The sequence below is a fragment of the Apus apus genome, chromosome 2 (genome assembly GCF_020740795.1).
Source record: "Apus apus isolate bApuApu2 chromosome 2, bApuApu2.pri.cur, whole genome shotgun sequence".
Lineage (NCBI taxonomy): Eukaryota > Metazoa > Chordata > Aves > Apodiformes > Apodidae > Apus > Apus apus.
In genome coordinates this window covers 19,302,217-19,321,686 of record NC_067283.1, presented here as the reverse complement: position 1 = coordinate 19,321,686, position 19,470 = coordinate 19,302,217, and the positions used below count along the sequence as shown (strand labels likewise).

The 19,470-nt window shown below is 35.6% G+C and overlaps 1 protein-coding gene across 3 annotated transcripts in view; it reads left to right on the top strand.

Moving 5' to 3' along the window:
• Positions 1–19,470, top strand: part of MLLT10 (MLLT10 histone lysine methyltransferase DOT1L cofactor) — a 118,486-nt gene that overhangs the window by 79,304 nt on the left and 19,712 nt on the right. For all 3 annotated transcript variants that reach the window (XM_051609630.1, XM_051609632.1, XM_051609633.1), the window contains one exon: positions 3,721–3,899. In XM_051609630.1, coding sequence (XP_051465590.1) covers positions 3,721–3,899 — 179 coding nt within the window. The remainder of the gene's footprint in view (positions 1–3,720; positions 3,900–19,470) is intronic.

Below are 19,470 nucleotides of genomic sequence, written 5' to 3'. Positions count from 1 at the left end.
TTATGGCAAAATGCTGGGATCAGCAACCTGTGATAGATATCTCAAATAACTTCCTCTTTTCACAGTTGTTGCAAGTGTTTCAAGTTACTGACTTGAAAAAGAAAATGCAGCTCTATGGTAGGGAAAACATCTTCCTATCTTCCTAAGAAAGTGGTCTACATGTTGTCTTACTTTTGGCCCACAGTAAGCTTTGAGCCTGTTGTCCAATTCCAAGCAAACTTAATAAAGGAGTCTGAATTATCTAGGTTTCTGTGATGGAGATGGACAGTGTATGGCTACAAGAGTAACCACAGCCTGTTTTAGTCTCTTCCTGCACTCTACAATCACCAGCATAGAAAGGGAAAGTAAGGGAGCTGCATAAGGTAGGGGGTTGTAGTACTAGCAAATAAAATGTGCTGAGGATTTCATAGCTAGATAGAGAAATTGTGGTGGGAGATCTTAATGTGTTACAACACAGTTGAAAGCCAGAATTTAAGATGGTTTGTTAATTCTTCTGCTCATGGAACTACTTATTTTTGAGATTTTTTAATAAAATCACTAAAACTGTAGTGTGCCACTTGGTGTACATTGCTGCACAGCTACTTGTGACTTGAGGCTATTTTATTTTTCACTGTTCTTGAAGTTATTTCGTTTCATCTCTTATCTATTTAATCATTGATTGTCAGCAAAAAAGAAACAGTTTTTTTCCAATCTGCATAGTCTGGTGTATTTCCTGCTCTATAGTACTACCACTCTGTGTGAAGCAAGCAGTTATTTGTTGTCCAGAAATGTTTTTTTCCTCTTGCAATTGCCTTTTTGTTAAGCCTTTCTCTCTAGCACTGCAGGCTATATGTGCGTTTTGTCTGTCAACCTGAAACCATGTTCTGCAGCTGTGTTGGTGTTAAGCACAGTCAAACTTTATCTGAACAGTGACATGTCCACTTTCACCTGCAGTAGAAGAGCTGTGTTCTGTTTAAAATGCTGAAGATTTTATTTAACTAAGCTGTTTATGCTTTTGGCAAACTATACAACACGGTTCATCACAAGCTATAGCTATATTTAGTTTTCAGGTAATACAGAAAGAACTTCAAGGTGTTTTTTTTTTTTTTAAATGTTAATAAGGTTTATAGTGTTTTGTTATTACTCGTTCTGATCCCAAAAGCAATTTATTTCTCCCAAAACCTTTAAAGAACAACTTGATATATTTGAGACATGGAAAATACGTACTTTCTTGGTTTTCTGATATGATATGCATGTAGTTTTTATACAGGTATTTTTGAAATGATGTGAAAATCAAGGATTTATTTGTATGTTCAGCATACAGTTCTTATTAAATGCTTTCATGGAGTAGTATCTTGTTTGCATGACTAGTTCCAGAAAGTGCATGTACTTTATGTATTAAGTAAGGTATTGTTAAATGGAAATATTTAGTCCAAACAGAGTGTGGAAATATTTGTCCTCTATTTTGCAACAGCAAGAAATAGCAAGTTTTAAAAAATACTACTACTACCACTAGCAGCAAATAATAGCATACCTCATTCCACTGGCAAACTAGTTTAGTGCTTGTCTTTCTTTTGAATTAGTTTTTCGCCTGTGATTTTATAACTATATACTTATATTCCAGAACTTTATTTCAAAGAGGAAGAATAAACCTTATCATTAAAACAGAAACAGCAGCAGCTCTGCAGTTACTAAATATATAAGATTTTGAAAATTAAGTAAAAAAATTCTATGATAGCTTCAAACTTTTGGAGTAGCCCTACCTTTCTGGCAAAATATCTTTCTTTTTTACTACTTGACTGTCACAAAAAATTTTGTTTTCTCCACTCATCATTGATGTTTTCTAAGAGTGATAGCATTTGTGGTGATGAGCTCTTATAGTTTGACTGTAAGTGTTGTGATATTTCATTATACTTACCCTTAAAATTAATGGTTCCTGGAGCCAGATAATAGCATGAGACTCTTGTGTTTTTAAAAGATTTTTTAGACATTTAGTTGCTTTAATGCATTCATATTACAAAGGGCAAAAAATATAACAGTTTTTATTAATTTGAAATCTCTGAAAGCAGATTTAAAAATAAATCTTCTGAGGACCTGCAGTATGTTTCTGGTTTTGTGGCTGTAATTGTTGTATCCTGTTTAAGAGGAAACTCGGTAGGAAGGCTGCTTGTTAATCCTGTTCATTTGGTGATGCGTATGGACAAATCTAGAGCAGGATCTATAGTCTAGTTAGATGAGTCAGATGAAATTGGAGGAAGATCATAACAAAGTGAGCACTTCAAAGATCTTGACTACTGATGATGTCCTAACTGTAGATTTTTGAAATGGTGACAAAAAAAAGGAGGAGGGAGGGCCCAGGAAAGTGTGCTAAATGGAAAAAGGTATGAAGGTCAGTAGAGTCAGTAAACTTGGTTAGGCAGGAAAAAAGTGTTGCTGGAATGTGTCTTCAGATGTTCTTTTCTTGTCTTCTTTCTCTAGTGGGTCTGGCTGGTTCTCTTTTTCATTTTTCTTAACAGTTAATAGAAGCAGGGAATGTAAGATGCATCAGTGTTTGCATATTATGTGTGGGTTCAGATGGTGTTAGTCTCCCTTGACAGCCTGCGCTCAGAAGGGTTGCTGGGTGGCGAGTGATGGTTAACATTGCATACCTTCTTATTGTCACTGCCTTCTTCAAATCATTATTTGTATGAGTGACAAACTAGCTCCGCCTTTGCCTTTTAACTGGCATTTCAGTTCTGTTGCCTTTTTTGATCTAACCATGTTCATTCTACTTCTGTTTACTCCCTGTGGCACTCTTCCTCTAACTGCAGTTCAGTGCTACCATGCTTGATATTCCTTGGCCAGCTGACAGCTCACTTATCTAATGCACGTGGAGCCTTACAGTTTCATAGACAGGTACTACTTCTTGTCCTGGGCTTCTGGTCAGTAGGGTTTTTTCCCCAACCTATATAATGAACTTTACCCTGCATGTAGATGAACAGAAGTAATGGCTTCACAGAGGGGTATGAACTCTTCCTATTTAAATTGCTAACATACAAGTCTGACTAATGTTAACGTGTTTAGTCATTTACTTGTTGGGTGTTCTGGCAGAAATGTTAGTCCTTAAGCATTCTTAGATCATGGACGGAGTTTTAGTTTCTGAATAAATGAAATACTACCAGTTCTACCAGCAAATCTGAGTACTTTGTCCTCAGACTTGCTGTAAATATTTTTCTGAAAATACATAAGTAATCCTTAGTTGTAAAAAAATTACACTTTTGGACAAATATATGTTGTTCAGAAATATTTCACTGCAAAGTTAAAAAGTATTTTACCATTTGTTTTGTGTATGTTCAGTTATATAGCCAAATACTTCCTTCTTTATATCTTTTACCCTAACTCGTTGAAGAACAAACTCTGATAGGAGACTCAGTTGAAGGCAGACATTTTAGCCAAAAATTCTGCTACTGTTAAAATTTTAGCAGTTTGTAATGCACATAAATATTTGATTTATCACACAGGTTTTATAAAAACTTAAAACTGTATCAATCTGTTTTCCCTGAACTGTAGAATGTTCAAATGACAAGAGCACTTTTATCTATCAGCATGGTTAGAATTTCAACACAGGAACTTCCTGCATAATATACAAAGTGATCATGTTTGTCTTGATTAACTTTCTACTGCATATTTACATGGTTACTAGAAATCAGAGGGAGGGGGAGAGAGAGAGATACATGTAATTGTTTTTGTAATTTTTTTCAGGTATTTTTAGCAGCAATGATGTAGCAGTATCATTTCCAAATGCAGTATCTGGCTCAGGATCTAGCACTCCCGTTTCCAGTTCTCATTTACCTCAGCAGGCTTCAGGCCACTTGCAGCAAGTGGGAGCTCTGTCACCTTCAACTGCGCCTTCTGTAACTACTGTTGTTGCTGCAACTCAGGTAAACCATCACAAGAGTTTGATAGCAAACCATGTTATTGACCTGCTTGTTTTCAATGTTAAACAATAGTTTGTTTGGAAAATAGGTTAATAAACATTTTATTTGTTGTGAAGACACTAGTGTCTAGAAGTTCCTCTTAATATTACATAGTCCAGTCTTTGTAGAGCATTTATTAAAAATGGTCTGTGGAAGTGTGTAGTAATAATTACTGCATTATGACTAGTAGCACAAATGGTGGTTATAATTAATCAGTGCTCTCACTAATGTCTGTTATCAAAACAGTGTTTTAAGAAATTATTTAAAAGGGGAAAATGCAAAGTTTTGTGTGTTTCATGCAGAAATGCTGGTATCACTTAAGAAATAGAGAGGTTTATTTGGGTGATTTGACAAATGGACAACCAAGGCTAGTTTTGGCAAAGAGATGGCCAAGGCTGATGTCTTGATAGCACATGAAAGTTGACACCTATGCTACAGATTTTTAATTTGAAAAGTCATACAAAGGGTTAAGGGAGGCACTGGAGGTGTGCAGAAGGGTGACATAGTTGAAGTAATGAATCAAAAAAAATATCTTCACAGTAATATTTTGTTTGAAATTAAGTTTGGCAGGATTGAATTTATCAAGAGATTACAAAGTTAAATTTGTAGAGAGCCACCATGATTAGGGTGTAAATATGAAAGGATAATATACTGGACATAATGTTATTATACTTCATGTTTCTTCTGTTTTTCATTTTCTGATGGGACTCTGTTTCACAGTGACTATATCCAATATATTTTTGTGTGTGTGCATATAAGTCATCAACTTTTATTTAGTCTACAGTGATTTAAGCTAGTGAATATATAAATCTGAAGAATTAAAATCAAGCTTAATACATACTTACTTATACGCATGTGTGTTTGTGCACACACGTGTGCATTGTGCGTGTACAGCCGAAATACTGTGTGCAGGCCAACACAGAATACATTTCAATAGGAAATAACACTTTGTTGTTATAGGTGGCAGTTCCTATTTTTACATAGTTTTTCTGAACTGGTTTCCTAAAGAAATAAGGTATGTGTTATGCTACTTTGACTTCTCTGTTGTAACTTTGGGACCTGTTGTCCAGTCTCACACAAAATTGGGCAACATCTGTGTTGCACGAATTGATAGAAAACATGTCAAAGAATTGAGTTAGAAATACAGTGCTTTGGTGAAGACCAGTCTAGCTTTTGTGAGTGGAAATCACAACCAGTTTAGAGTTAGGGTTTGGTTGTGTTATTATTATTTTTTTTTTAATTCCCAAGGAGTGTTAAACAATATGACAGTATTAATACTAAACAATAATTTAATGTTAATTAACGTTTAATATTAAAATATTAAACAGTATTAAATGATATGTCTTCTTTCACTGAAGACACTGAAATTGAGCAGTCTGGAGATAAGCGGAGGGGTTGTGTCACAGTTGAGTAACAGATTAAAAGATTTAAAGATTTAAAAAGATTTAAAAATGCCCAAACAAGAAGATGCTCATTTTTCACAGTGGAGAGGTTTATCACCAGAGTCTTGGCAAATTCAGCATTGTGGCCTTTTGTACAGCTCAACATATTTGTAAGTGATGTGGGAAAATGAGGAGGAATAGAAGCCAAGTTTGCTGATAATGCTAGGTTATGCAGTGTGCTGTTATGAATATTAGCTGTCACAAGCTGCTGAAAGACCTCACCAGCCTATGTTGTTGACAAGATAGTAAGAGGCTAAATGAAGTTAATGTTACTGGGAAAAGGCCGTTTCTGTTCAAAGCAGTTACAGTAGCTATCAAGAGGTACAAGAGCAGCCATGGTAGTGAGCAATGGCAAGAACCAGCATCCTTAAAAGGAATGAGTGTAGGATGCTCAGACTGAAAAAGAGACTCTGAGAGGGGATAAGAGAAAGGTCTGTAAAATCATGAATGATATGGAAAAGTTAAATAAGCAAGAACTGTGCACCATCACTTCTGTTTGTTAAACTCTGTCAGAGGATAAATGGATTTCAAAAGCAATGGAACAAAGCCCATAGTTAGACAGTAACAGCAGTACCATAGTATTTATTTAATCATGTTGTCACAAAATGGTGGAGTATACCCTAGAAGGTGCACTTTTGTCTTTAGCTGAACTACAGAGCCCCCCATAGGTTAAATACTTAAAATTCCTGTCGTTCCTTTGGCTTTACTTTTCGGAAGATGTGTTCAGGGGATTTTTTTTGTTTGTTTAGTTGTTTCTCCCCTCTCCTGCTCCTCCTTCCCCTAAGGAGTCATGTATCTTGCCTTGGTACCTAACTTGATTTCAAGTGGTCATAGATTTGTTTGTCAGGAACTTACTCACAGGTACTATTATTTAAAGCATCTTTTGGTTATGAACTATGAACTCTAAAGGGAGGTTCAAATGGGGAGAAGTGTTGGTTGACAGCCTTAAAAGAGAGCTCTTGTGTTTGCACAGAGAATTAATTAAATCCTATGCTGCTTCAGTGGATCTAGGGCTACACTTTGGCAACTTGTGCCTGCCAGTTAGAAACTGGTAAAAGCATAGTCTTTGTTTTTTCTTTTATCAGCTTTCTTTTTAACTTGGGCCTTCCATCATCTGAACCACTACATAGGCATTAGTATTTCAACCAGACGTCATGCTTCAGATAAGCTGTGTAGCATGACCGAACCACCTATATTTATTGTCCATTTTCCCTTCTGTATTCCCTGTCTTCACTATTTTTGGTTAGACTGGCACTTTCCCTTTTTGTCTGTTATCTAGTAATAACCAACAGGTAGGCAATGGAAATTTCCTGTTGATGCTAAACTGCTTTAACTCTCAGGTTTGTTTGTATTTTTGTTTTGTGTTGTTTTTGTTGTTTGTTTTTCTTACCTTGCTAATTTATCAGATTTGAGAGAAGCCTCCTACAAAGAAGCTGTACTAGCAAGCAATGAACAGCTGGCTTTATAGTCCATGGACGCAGTTCTTCCCCATTCATTGAGGAAAATAAGTTTACAGAGTACTTCCTAGCATGGAGGAATAAGAAGATGGATTTCTATTGTGAATTTTAAAATATGAAGTTCATTCATGTCCTGATTGAGGTTTAAGCTTGATGCTACTCCTGTCCTTGCACCAGGCAGATTAGATGCTTTTTCCCAACTTTCAAGACTTGTAGATACCAAGCAGGTCTTCCTGCTGGAAGTGTCTTTGGTTCACACTAAATTGTGAGACTGAAGACAGTCTGTTTTACCATGCACTTGTTCTCCAATGCAAGAGTAGATTTTTTTTTTCCTTTTTTCCCCATGCAGTTAACATGAAGGACTGATTATACTTCAACGGGCAGGGTTTACCTGCTTAGGTCTGCCAAGTTACATCAGAATGTTGTGTATGCTTACTGGGCTCTTGTAGCTATATTCTCAGTGTTTACCCATCTCTTGACCATGAAAATCTTCAAAAAACAGTGTGCTAATGTATTTTTTGTGTAATGTTTTAATGAAAAGAAAATCAGCCAAGATCCTAGGTGTACATACAATGGTTCTAAGTTAAGGTAAGCTTGCCGCTCTCTAGCAGATAAAAAGCAATAAATTAAAAAGTAGGTTTTATTTAAAGTTTCAATTAAGAGAGCAAGTATGCCCAAACCTTGGTTGTTCAGCTGTTTAGTCAGGATGGCATATATATAATACAAAAAACTGGAATAGCCTCAAAAATGTGCTTGCATTGTGCACTTCTCTAAGATTTCAGCTGATAAGTTTTCTTAGATGTATTGGGAATTACGATCTTCGGGACAGAATAAATTTGTCAATTTTTGATGGATTTTTGTATGTTATTTTTAAAATAAGGGTGTTAAAAAATTCTAAAGAGAAGGTAAAGGGAAAAAATGTATTTCCATAGAGTTAATCTCAAAATTGGCTGAACTGTTTTGATTTGGAGGTTATAGTAGACATTTAATACAGAAAATTTTCTTCATAGTAGTAAGAAAGCTTGCAAGCGATTGAAAGCAATTGTCCTAAAATGAGAAAATTAGGGAATACTACTGAGTCTTTTGTTATTTTTTAAAAACTGCTATGCCCATGTAAAATTTGAGGGATTAAAACCTTCAAGAGCTGCTTTATCTTCAACAACTAAACAACACTGGTTTTAAAACTTAAAAAAACCCAAACTTAAAATCCTGGATTTTTGTTCTTTCATTCTATTGTCTAGTATGATAGTTCCCATACTGTTGTTTTTGTTTGTTTTAAAGACAAAAGCACAGTATGGGCCTTGTTGCAATCACCTTTTCTTTTGTGTCTCATTTTCTTCTCCCTCATGCCACTCATAATTTTTATTCCAATCTAATAAATCCAGAAGAGATTATTAGTTTGTGCTTCATGCTGTGCCATAACTGAATTGAAAAGCTGGTGTTTCTCACCAGGTGGGAATCAGTGGTTTAGTAAAAATGCCACTTGCTGCAAATGCAGATTTTTTTTGCACCCTACTTGTCTTTTTTATATGTCTTAGGCATAGCCTCAAGTAGGTTCCACTGCTTAATTCAGGAAGATTATTAGTATAATAATGCATTTAGCAATTGCAAGAATACAGGAAAAAGGGGATACAGAAAAGACGGTACAGTTCACACAAATATTGCTTCTGGTTTTCTGTGAATTGATCCTCATAATGTGGAATTCCTCTTTTGCAGGTCACAGCAAGTGACTCTATCCCCCAGGACTGTCTTTTGTCTCAGAAGCATGCCTTTAGCTTCTGCATGAATATTAATTTGTGCTCTGTTGTTAAGAAAAATCACTTTCTTGCATTTGGATTTTGAACAGTGTCTTAATTTTTCCCTGTTAAGCCAAGTCACAAGTTGCACCACTCCAAGGTCCTGTGCTCAGTTTTTATCTCAAAGATTTCCTTGTGCTTCATAATTGTAGCAGAAACGTTTGTCAGTTTGTTGTGCTGTTCTGTAACAGTTTGCTGTGTTGCTCTTTCTGATAAGTTACTGTTGGTGATTAATATACGTTCATTAAAAAACCCCAACAGTTTGACCTGGGTGCCTCAGTATCTTTTATCTTATTTTTTTTGCACAGCAGGATTTTTTTTTCTGCTTGTCAGGAAATTATGGTGCTTAAATATTCTTTAACTTTATTCTTTTCTTAGTATATGTAGTGTTTTATAATGGACTTAAATGAGTGAAATTACCCTGCTAGTGTTCAGTGGCCATTTGTTTCTGGCATCTCTGCATTAGGAATACAGGATTTGACTCCAGAAATGGCAGTGAAGGTTTTGGTGCTGACAGGCTATGATGCAGTAGTGTGTGATCTTTGCATTGTAGTAATCTCAGTTTATTCAGAAATTTCTGAGATTTATTCTTATACTGGAAATTTAATATGATCAGATTGTTACTCTGTAGATTATTTTCTCTTCTCCCATGTGATGGTATCTGTGCTCTTACTGACTGTAGTAAGCACACCTCTGAGGCAATTTCAAGCAATATTGCACATACTTGTCACAAACCTGTTTTACAGATAGAATCCAAAAGATTTTCACTTTCTTAGAGGTCTAGTGGATTCTACTTCCTTCTTGAAGGTGTTTTTCTTCCTCTACAGCTTCTGTTTTATTTTCTTCCCAAGTTCCCATCCCTCTACTTTTTGCACTGTGCTTCCTTTGCCACTGAAGCAGCTAATAAAGAGAAGGAAGAGCACAAGAAGTATCTGTAACAACAGTCCTTAATGGCTTGCACGGAGACAGGGAAATGTAATCGTTGCTGCTCCGTACTCTTTTTAGCTCAGTATTTATTTGTGATGGCACACATCAGTGCTTCCCTGGTGGAGATGTGATAACTGGGAGGGTAGGCGTTGCTACTCAGTTACGATTCTAAGCGAAATAAGTTTGCTTTAATCACTGCCATTATCCCCTCTGAAGTTCGTTTGGCATTAGTCCCCTTAGGAGCAGCAGAAAACCAGCAGGGTTTTCTTTAGCATTCGTATAGTGGTGGTTATCCTCCTTTGTCCGATCCAGGATCCAGCTTTTAGAAGGAGATAAGGCTTATTTTTTTTTCAACAGATTTGGAGTTACTTGTTAACAGTAGAGCAATGTGAAGGCTCAGGAATCCTGAGATCTTTTCTGATTGTGAATGTAGGGCATCTGATGTTTCAGATGCTTCTGTCTGGTTGGTTTTATTTTCTCACTTTCTGAATTAGTGTAATCCCTAATTTTGGATCTCTGTAGTCCTCTGCTCTTTCTCCACATTGCTAGTTTACACTATTTTGGCTGTTTCAGTGTTTTGTTTTTTTTCTTGTCAGAGTTTAAGTCTGCTCATCATTTTGCATGCTATCAAGGGAATTTTCTCCTCCTTTTTCATTTCTATTCTGACAGCCATGGGAAAATAAGTGAAAATGCAGGAAAAAGGAACTCTATTCTTAGTTCTTATCCCTATCAACAGAGAAGAAATTTAGAGCAGTTATGGGAGCAATCCTATTTATACCTTCTAAACGGGTGGGATTATGAAGGAGTTTAAGAGTACATCTTTAACAAGTAGTCTTTGCTGAAAATTCAAGTTGAGAGGGTTTTTTGCAAGTCTTCAGAAGGGTAATTTGGATATTTCCATAGAACAATACAATACACATGCCTGATTGATAAAGCTGGTGGGTTTGCAGTAGTAGCCTTCAGTTATGGATGTAATACTCTAAATTTCAATATGGTCAAGGAAGATAGTCCTCCTTTCACTTCTCTTGCCCAGTTATGCCCTGAGAAACATACTCTGTTGCCTGTTTTTTCTTTTTTTTTTTTCTTTTTTCAAATTTTATTTTTTTAATTAGATACTCTGCTTGAATTAAACATGAAGAAGGGAGGAAAGTTATAGGTGAAGCATCTGAAATTTCCTAGAACTGGCAGGCAAAAGTGTAAGTCCATTTAAGGGAAGTTTCTGGGCCATACTGTCCATGGGTACTCTGTCAGTGCTTTGATAACCTTTTTTTGGAGAGTAGAATGAATAAACAAAAAAAGTCAAATTGCCCTCAGATGTAGGAGATTGTGATGAGACAATCTTGGACTTCATGTAACTTGCACTAGGTTGCTGGGTGCTTAGGCCAGCTTCCTGCTTAGCTCTCGGATGTACACATCACACCCATTTGTAATGGCTGAATTAAAGAATTCAGTATAGTACTCTTGCAGACACCTCTGAATCAGAAAGAACATCTTAACATTTAAAACTGGAGATTTTGAAGTGATCTCAGCAAATCTATGTAAGCAATACCCTAATCCTTTCTTGCAATACCCTAATTATGGTAAATTACAATCAGAGATGATGTCCGTAACTTGGGAAGACCATTACACGCCTCTTTCAGGCCATTTCCTGAAGTCTGTTTCTTAATATAGAAATAGTTGAGATGCCAGAATAGCTCTTAAAAAGGCCCAGAGTGCAGAGAGTGTAGATCTCCATGCTTATCTGCAGTTAATACTGGGTGGGTGTCTTGTGGTGAAACCTGTCATCCCTTAGAAGTCAGTCATTTATGTAAAGCATAGACAGTGCTCATGACAATATGTTAATGTGTTGCTAAATTTCTCCAAAATCAGCTTCCAGTGGTCATCATGACATGAGGTCACACCAATCTTTTCCTTTTGCTGGTACTAATGAATTTGATGTAATCCAGAGTAAAACTACCTTTCCTGCAGATAAGCAGTATGTTTTGTAAGTTCTATTAGTTCTTTTTTTAAAGTTCAATTTATAAATTGCCATACTGTGTGTGGTGTGGTTGGTTTGTGTTTTATGGTTGTGGGTTTTGTTGTTTTCTTTCTTCTACGATCCAATATGAAAGTAGCAGGCTTTACAAGTTGATGGTCAGTTTGGTTGTATTTTCTGCATTTGTCTTTCTAAAGATGATTTGCATTACTTTTAATATGCATGGCAATTAAAAAGAGAATAATAAAACATCTGGAGATCATGATACTGCATGATTTAAGCAACATGCTTCCAGAAAAAGGAAACAATATAGTTACTGTGGTACTAAAATTCTGTAATCAATAGAAACAATGGACACATAAAAACCAGTTAACATATTCTATGTGACTATCAAAACACGTTTTGATGATAAGATCTCTCAAAATAGGTTCCGACCCACTGAGTCAAAGGTAAAATATGAACATGGATCACAGACTATTTGGATGCTGAAACTGTTCTCCTGATCTCGTAACTTAAGAAAAAGATATAGCAGGAGAAGCCAGCACATCAGAACAAAAAGAAATAATTCTTAGTAGAATATGCTGCTCATCCTTGGGACTCATTGCCACAGGAAATTGCCAGCACCAGTAGATTTAGAAAGTGTGCTGAAGGCACCCCTTCAGTAGATTGCAGACAGAGAGGAGGTTGGTATTTTGGTGTTAGATGTCAATGCAAAATAGTGACTTTCCTTCCAAAACCACTAGAGATGTATTTTGTGTCTCAGCCACTTTAAGTTTGAGTGTCTTACAAGATTTGAAATATAAAAGAATGATGCTAGTTTAGGTTTTACATCTAATTTTTCTTGTTTGTCACTTAAAAGCTGTTTCAGTTCCTTGTTAATTCTAGGCAAAATTGATAGAAATCTAATTTTCTTCTTATTCAATCTAACTGAGGTTTTTTGGAGTGGGGCTGGAGGAGAGTAGCAAGGAGGAAGAATTTACAGCCAGAGGGAAAATTCCTTCTAACATGTGACTCAACTAAAAGAACAAAGGAATCATAGTTACAAGTAATCTAGTATTTAGCCCAATTAAATTCTATACTTTTTGCATTTCCCTCTTGCTTCAGTTAAGATTGTCTTTGCATATATGTACGCAATATACAGGTAGTCTGAAAGGCAGTTGCATGATTTTGCGCAGTGCTGCATGCTGAGACAACTGCATCAATGTTTCAGTCTAGCAATAAATGTTTTCTGCCTTCAAGCTGAAGCTTATTTAGCTTGGCTTATCTGGTGCTGCTGTAGCAACCATCAGTCTCCAGGCAACTGAGGCACATTGACCTCTTCACTGAACTGAGTGTAGCACTACTTCAATTTAGCTGCCTGAGACAATAGTAATGGTGGTGAATGTGAAAAATGTGAAATTTTCTAGTCTGTGTGCAAAATGGAAAGAATAAATTAAAAAATATGTAGATGAAACAAAATGTTTGTTTGTCTTGAAAAATACTTCAATTTCACATGGTGTATGCTTTGTTACTAGATGCAAAGTCCATTGGTGCGGCAGTGTCCTTATAGGCTCTGCATAAGATGTTGAAAATATTGCAAGCATTTTTACACAGCAGTAATTCTACCACTGTAGGTGTTTGTGTCCTCACTTTAATAGCAAAGACTATTGAGGTTTATTTAGAAAGTTAAAATATTTGTGATTAAGTGGCTGATTCTTTATTGTTACTACTATATTTGCAGTTACAGATGATCTTGAATGTTTTTCTCTCAGATTCATTATTTGCCGTATTATAAGTGTCTGGCTTTCTTTGGAATACTCAAGTGAAGAAAATAGATTACCATATGGGTAATACTGGGTTTTCGTCCTAATCAAGTAATTCTTTCTGCTAGTCAATATGGGAGGGAAATTACGATTCCTGATATATAGGTTAATATTCTTAAGGGCAAGATACTGCTTTCATTGTCTATGTAGAGCACACACAGATTAAGTGCTGTGAAGATGGAGGTAGATGGAAAGGATGGAGGAACAAACTTGAGGAAACAGGGGTTTGTTTATAGAAACGAGAGCTGGTTTTAGTTAGGTTTGTGGAAAGGTGGAGGAATCCCAGAGTCTTACCTCTGTAAAGGCTCTTTATTGAAAAAGAAACACCAAAAAACCAATAATAAAAAACCTCAAACAATGCGTCTTAATAAGGTAGCATTCTAGTAAGTATCTTTTTTTGTGTCTAGTTTATAAATAAATATAATTTAATTGGTTACGAATTCTGGAATATTCAGTTTAGCTAGCGTGGAAGAGATAAGTAAACTGGTAGTACAGCTGAGGCTGTAGCTTTTTCATGTTATTTGAAGGTAGGCCTTTTACCCATGTGGTTTTTAATGACTTCGTGTGCCCTTGTTGTACACTGGGCAGAGGTATAAATTAGTTTCTGTAGGTGTGCCATTAATTTTTCATTTTGCCTTTCAAATCCCACTGTGTTTCCCAGTTGCATTCATTCATGCCCATCTTGGAAAATATTTGACTGCTGCTGTTTGAAAGTTCGATGGTTTCATTTAATTGAAGGATTTATTTCTACATGTAATCGAAACAGCTGATTGTCAAAGACAGCATTTGATGATTTGCTTGTTTGTAAGCAGGAGTCTTCATCACAGCTAGAAGTTAAAAGTGTTTATTTTTGCTAATAACATAAAAAGTACTAATGATGTGAATAATATATCTGTAGGATGATTTTACATATTACATATTGGGTGTTCCTGGCAGATTTTAATTATAACAATTTGTACATTTGTAATGAATGCTCTTTTTGATGTAAAAGTTGGGATTTTTTTCTTCTAATATGTAACAAACACTTTTTCTGATTTTATTTTAGCTTTACTAGCCTCCTAATTAAGCTTTTAATTTGATTATTTTATTTCAGCCAGTTAGTGAAAATAGTTGTTGTAAAATTGCATCTTGATTACCTGTTTTTAAAAAATTCCAAACTGTAAGGACTTCAGAGTGCTTAGGTGGTTAATGGTGTTAGTAATGGCTAGGTTGCCTTTTCAAACCCGGTGCTGCTTTCATAGAATGAATGAGTAAAAGGCCACTGTGGATGTTTATGGTTGATTCACATTGGTGATCTATCTATGTAGTAGGTGAGGTTACCTGTAAAAAGTACGCTTTCTGCTTTTGGTCATCAATAGGGCTGTGGGATGTTTTAGTCACCAAGTTGATGCAGTTTGCTTGAAAACTAATTATGTTCAACTTACAACTGTGAAAGCCAAAATATAAATTAACAAGATGTAAATGATAGAATCTTGTAGTTAAAATATGTATGTAGTCTTTATCATGCTGCATTTAAATATTATTTTGTGTTGTGCTAGCAGTTTTGAAAAGTCTTATGATGGTTTTTCAGAAGAAATGTGGAAACAGTATTTCATTATGAATTTTCTGTGTTTATCCTCAGTTCCGTCTGTATTTCTTGGCATATAGGAAAATAAACAGGAACTGGGAAACTTTATTCAATGAAAACAAGGCCTAGATAAGATTTCTAACCAAATTCTGTATTTGCGGTGAAAATATTCAAGAGTTTGTGACAGCAAGTGTTGCAGTAAGTTCTGTTGCTGCAGTTGTCCAACAGGAGAACTGTTGCTGTGGCAGGACTTCCCCGTGGGCTTCCTAGAACTGTGTTGTATTGTGTTACTGCAGTTATCCGCAGTCTGACCACCCTCCAGATGGAGGTGTGTACTGCCATCCCCAACCAGTTTTGAACGGAATTCAGAGAAGGCAAGTGATCAAGTGTAGCAATGGCTCCCCCACACCTTCTAATTGAAGTTAAAGATGGTACCAGTGGTACTGAGAGAATAAAAAAAAGCAGTTGCTCTTTCTTCCCCTTGCATTGAATACCCAAGCAAAGCGAACTGTTACATGCTGCCTGTAGCCTAACTGGCCTTAGAAATTCTAGGGATAAAATCACTTTTCTTCACTTGTCCAAGTTAAGCGAGGAAATGTAAGGTGAGGTTGCTTTTGCTGCTATCACTTGATAGGCAGCTCTTTTCACTTATCAAGAAAAGCAATTATTTTTATATATGTATAGTATACATTTTATTACCATTATGTATATAGCATTAATATGTTTGAATATATAAGCTTGTTCAGTTGCAATGCATGTTTGAATTCTGACGTTATTTTCGATAGTATGTTGTTCAGATAATGTTGCTTGCAATTGACCAAAATACAACAGTTTAAGATGACTTCTAGATGAAGTAAGCTGATGTTAATATTTGGTCTAGTGCTTGAATTTCCTTCCATATTTCAAGAAGCCAGACAATTGTGTAGAAAGTAGTATCTTCTCAGTGTAGCAGAATATCTCACAGCACATTTAGCTTTAAATTTCATCTGCATTTTTTAATACTTTTTTTCAGTAGTAGTTGGCCATGAGAAGTAGTTTTTGGTGATACTTGGGTGCTCTTGATTTCTTTTACTTTGAGTTAATAGGAACAGCATCGTGCTGTGATGAAGAATCTTCGTATTGACCCCAACCACATTAGTCCAGTACTCATACTGCAATGGGTATCAACAGTGCAGGAGCAATGATATTAAACAATAAATAATAATATCTATTGAATTATTGTTGACAAATAGATACTGGCTGAAGTAGATAATTAGGTGATCTGTCAGTAATTGTGAAGCATAGTCATAATGTAATGCAAAGCTACAGTATAGCAATGACAGCAGAGGGGAAAAGGGATGTTGATTGGATGTAAACTGATTAAGAAGCCCTCTTGGAATTGGTTTTTCCGGCCATCCTTGTCCTATCATGAAAGGAGGAGAGTTCAGTAATGGTTTAACTACAATTAAATCCCTCCCCTTTCTTTATGAAAACTCAACTGTAGGCATTTCAGCATTAGCCTAAACAATGGTTTTGAATATGTTAAGCCCTTAACAATTAGGGAGCAGTTTGGGGCATTGAATAATGTGGAATGATGCAATTGAACCTGACAGCTTCAACAGTCAGCCTACTCATGGGACCCGAAAGTTGTTCACACTTGGTTTCATCTCTCATCACACGCTGAGTATTAAAACCTTACTGGTGTGGAGCTAAGACAGAAATGAGGCCTGTTATCAGAAAATACTTAATAGCATAAAACTTGAAAGGAACAGGGGAATAGGCATGCTTCTTTAAAGGTTCTCAAATTTTTGAGACCTAATCTAATTGTATATAGCTAAGTATTGTCTCACTTTTCTTCCCTTTTTTTTTTGCTTAAAGACCATGTAACTTTTGAAATGAAGAAGCTGTTTTCTCTGGAAATACAAGTGAATGTCCAGTTATGAATGCAAATAGTTGTCAACTTGGCAAACTTTATAGTGACACTGTTACAATAAAATATCATTTAGGAGCGATGCAAACAAATATATAATTATTTCAAATATTTAGAGGATATTTGTATAATTGAGTGAAATTTAGTTAGCTTCTAAGTCAAGTTCTTTAATTAGAAGAATATACTTGTACTTGCTTTCTGTAAAGGAAGTGTTTTTAAACATCAATCAAGTATCAATCATTTCTTCTTATTGCGCTCAGGCTTTCTGTGTATTACAGTGTATCTTCCTTGTGTGCTGCTCTGCTGCTTATTGCTTTCCTGATTTATCGAATGTGCCATAAATGAAAGCAGTGTATTATATACCTCTGTATGGGCTTAAATCCATCTGCTGAAATTTTCAGGAAAATTTGCTGGCTTTTTGAAATAAATACTTAGCAGTCTTTTATTTTATTAGTTCATACATTTTGATTGCGTACCGTGTTGACTGTTTGAATAGAATCAGTTGAAATAAAGAATACTGCAGCTTTCTATGTTCTGCATTTTAGAACATGTTTCAGTCCTATGACCTTAATATGTATGGACAGGATGATTGCGCATTTTTAATAAATGCTTGCTACAGCTTGTTTCGACTGTGACAGAAACATGAAGCTCCTGTTTCACTTTTAAATAATGTACCACTCCTTCACTTCCTCTGCTTTCCTGTCAGATGAAGTCGTCACATATAAAGCTTCACAAATCGTTATTCTTGTCGTTTTACGTTCCTATTTTAAGTCAAGTATTTAAACAGTTTTTTATTTACCTCCAGATTACTTGAACAATTTTCTTAATGTGACTTTTTCCTTTGAGAGTTGCATGGGATACATGAGGGCACTAGAACTTTTGTAGTTCCAACTTGTTGTAGGATACCTTTACTATTATTTTAAAGTATAAACAGGGGTTAAATTTAGGGTATACCACCACTTGTGAAAAAACGCAAGTTCTTAGGTATTGTTTAAATCATGCTAAGTCTTTTGATCTGTTATATGAACCCACTTAGCAAACATTATTTAATTCCTTTGATGTTGTCTGTTTTGTGATGTGATGGTTACTCAACAGACTTTAGCAACTCCTTTTAGGATACTTAGATACTTTTAGAAAATTCTTAAAGCTATTTGGGCATGTTTCAGTCAAATAAATGTGTTCTCCTTGCTGATTATAGCTGCCCTGCCATCATAATTTAATAGACAGTTGCTGTTACACAATTTTAGGCAGCCTTGCAGTGAATTAATTACACAGAGTATAGCGGCTTCTGTGTCAGACTTAAGCAGTACACTTACTAGAATTTGGAGAAATCTTCTATGGACATTCTAAAACTAAACAGAAATAAAGACTTGGTGTATATAGTTTTTAAAAAAGCACGAACTGTATTAGTAGAATTCATAACCTCGACCATTTTATTTAAATAAAGTATATATATACATATTTATATTTATCATGGAATTGTCTCTTAGGAAGCAAATAATTGTTCAATCTTGTAGTATTCCATTCTGTAAGCCTTCTTCAGTGAAAGGATGTGACCAAAAAATTACGTTGTTTTTGAAGTTTGTTTCCATTTTGGAGAGGAAAACAGCTGAAGGTTGCTACTGAATGACAGTAGTGGAGTTGGAATCATGCGATAGGTGTTCATTAAGGAAAATAGCAGGAGCTGTGCAGTATTGCTGCCTTCATCAGTAACTGTCACAATACTAATATCTACTGTATTGCTGAAAGCTGTTATACCTGCGTAGGTGGAAATGCTTGCATTACTTTAAAGATTTACAATTAATTCAGATTAATTCTACCAAAGACATGCAATTATTTTTCAAAAAAATAATAATAACAGCCATATTTGAAGTAAAACTGTGATTCCACATCTAGTGATCTTGCACATACCTTTAAACTGAAAAGGGAAAAAAAGCTCATCATCGTTAAATAATTGCTTGTGGCTTTTTCTGACTTTGTGACAGTAGAAGAATGTAAGTATCAGGCACAATTTCTCACCAGTATATAGTAAATAAAGCATCATTGAAAACAGTTGTGTGAATTCATAAAAGTCCATTCATCAAGTTTAATATGTTGGCTGAAAGCCAAAACTTAATGGTAGTGTGTGATTCTTTCCAGAGACGTAGTTTATACTCTGTAATATTTTGCTGTAATAACCAGGATGTTTCCCCTGTCTCTTGTGTGCAGTTATACATGTCAAAATGTCCCACAAATTGAGTTCCTTACTGTTCACCTTCTTTTTTCATTTTTAAAAAAGTTGCCTTTGTAAAGGTTGTTTACATTTTCTTAAAAGATTTATTCTAAAACTGGTGATATCCCAGGTTGTCTCTCTTCAGTTTTTCTCTCTCCCCCTTCCCCCCATATTGCAGGCTTTTCTTTGTTTTGAAATAATTTTTTAATCAGGTAGGAAAATGCCTTTTTAATAAGCAGCCAGCCTTTTTTTTTTTTTTTTTTCCCCTTTGGTTGCCTGTATCTGCAACTCACCATTTGACACAAATCTTTTCTTCGAAAGAGCAAAAGCATAAGCAGCCAAGGAAGAAGGTATTTTTATTGCGTTGGATTATGCAAGATTTTGGCCGACCTCCTTAGCTTCATCTGTTTAAGGGTTCATTTTCGCTTGTTTGGCACAAGTCCCAGCA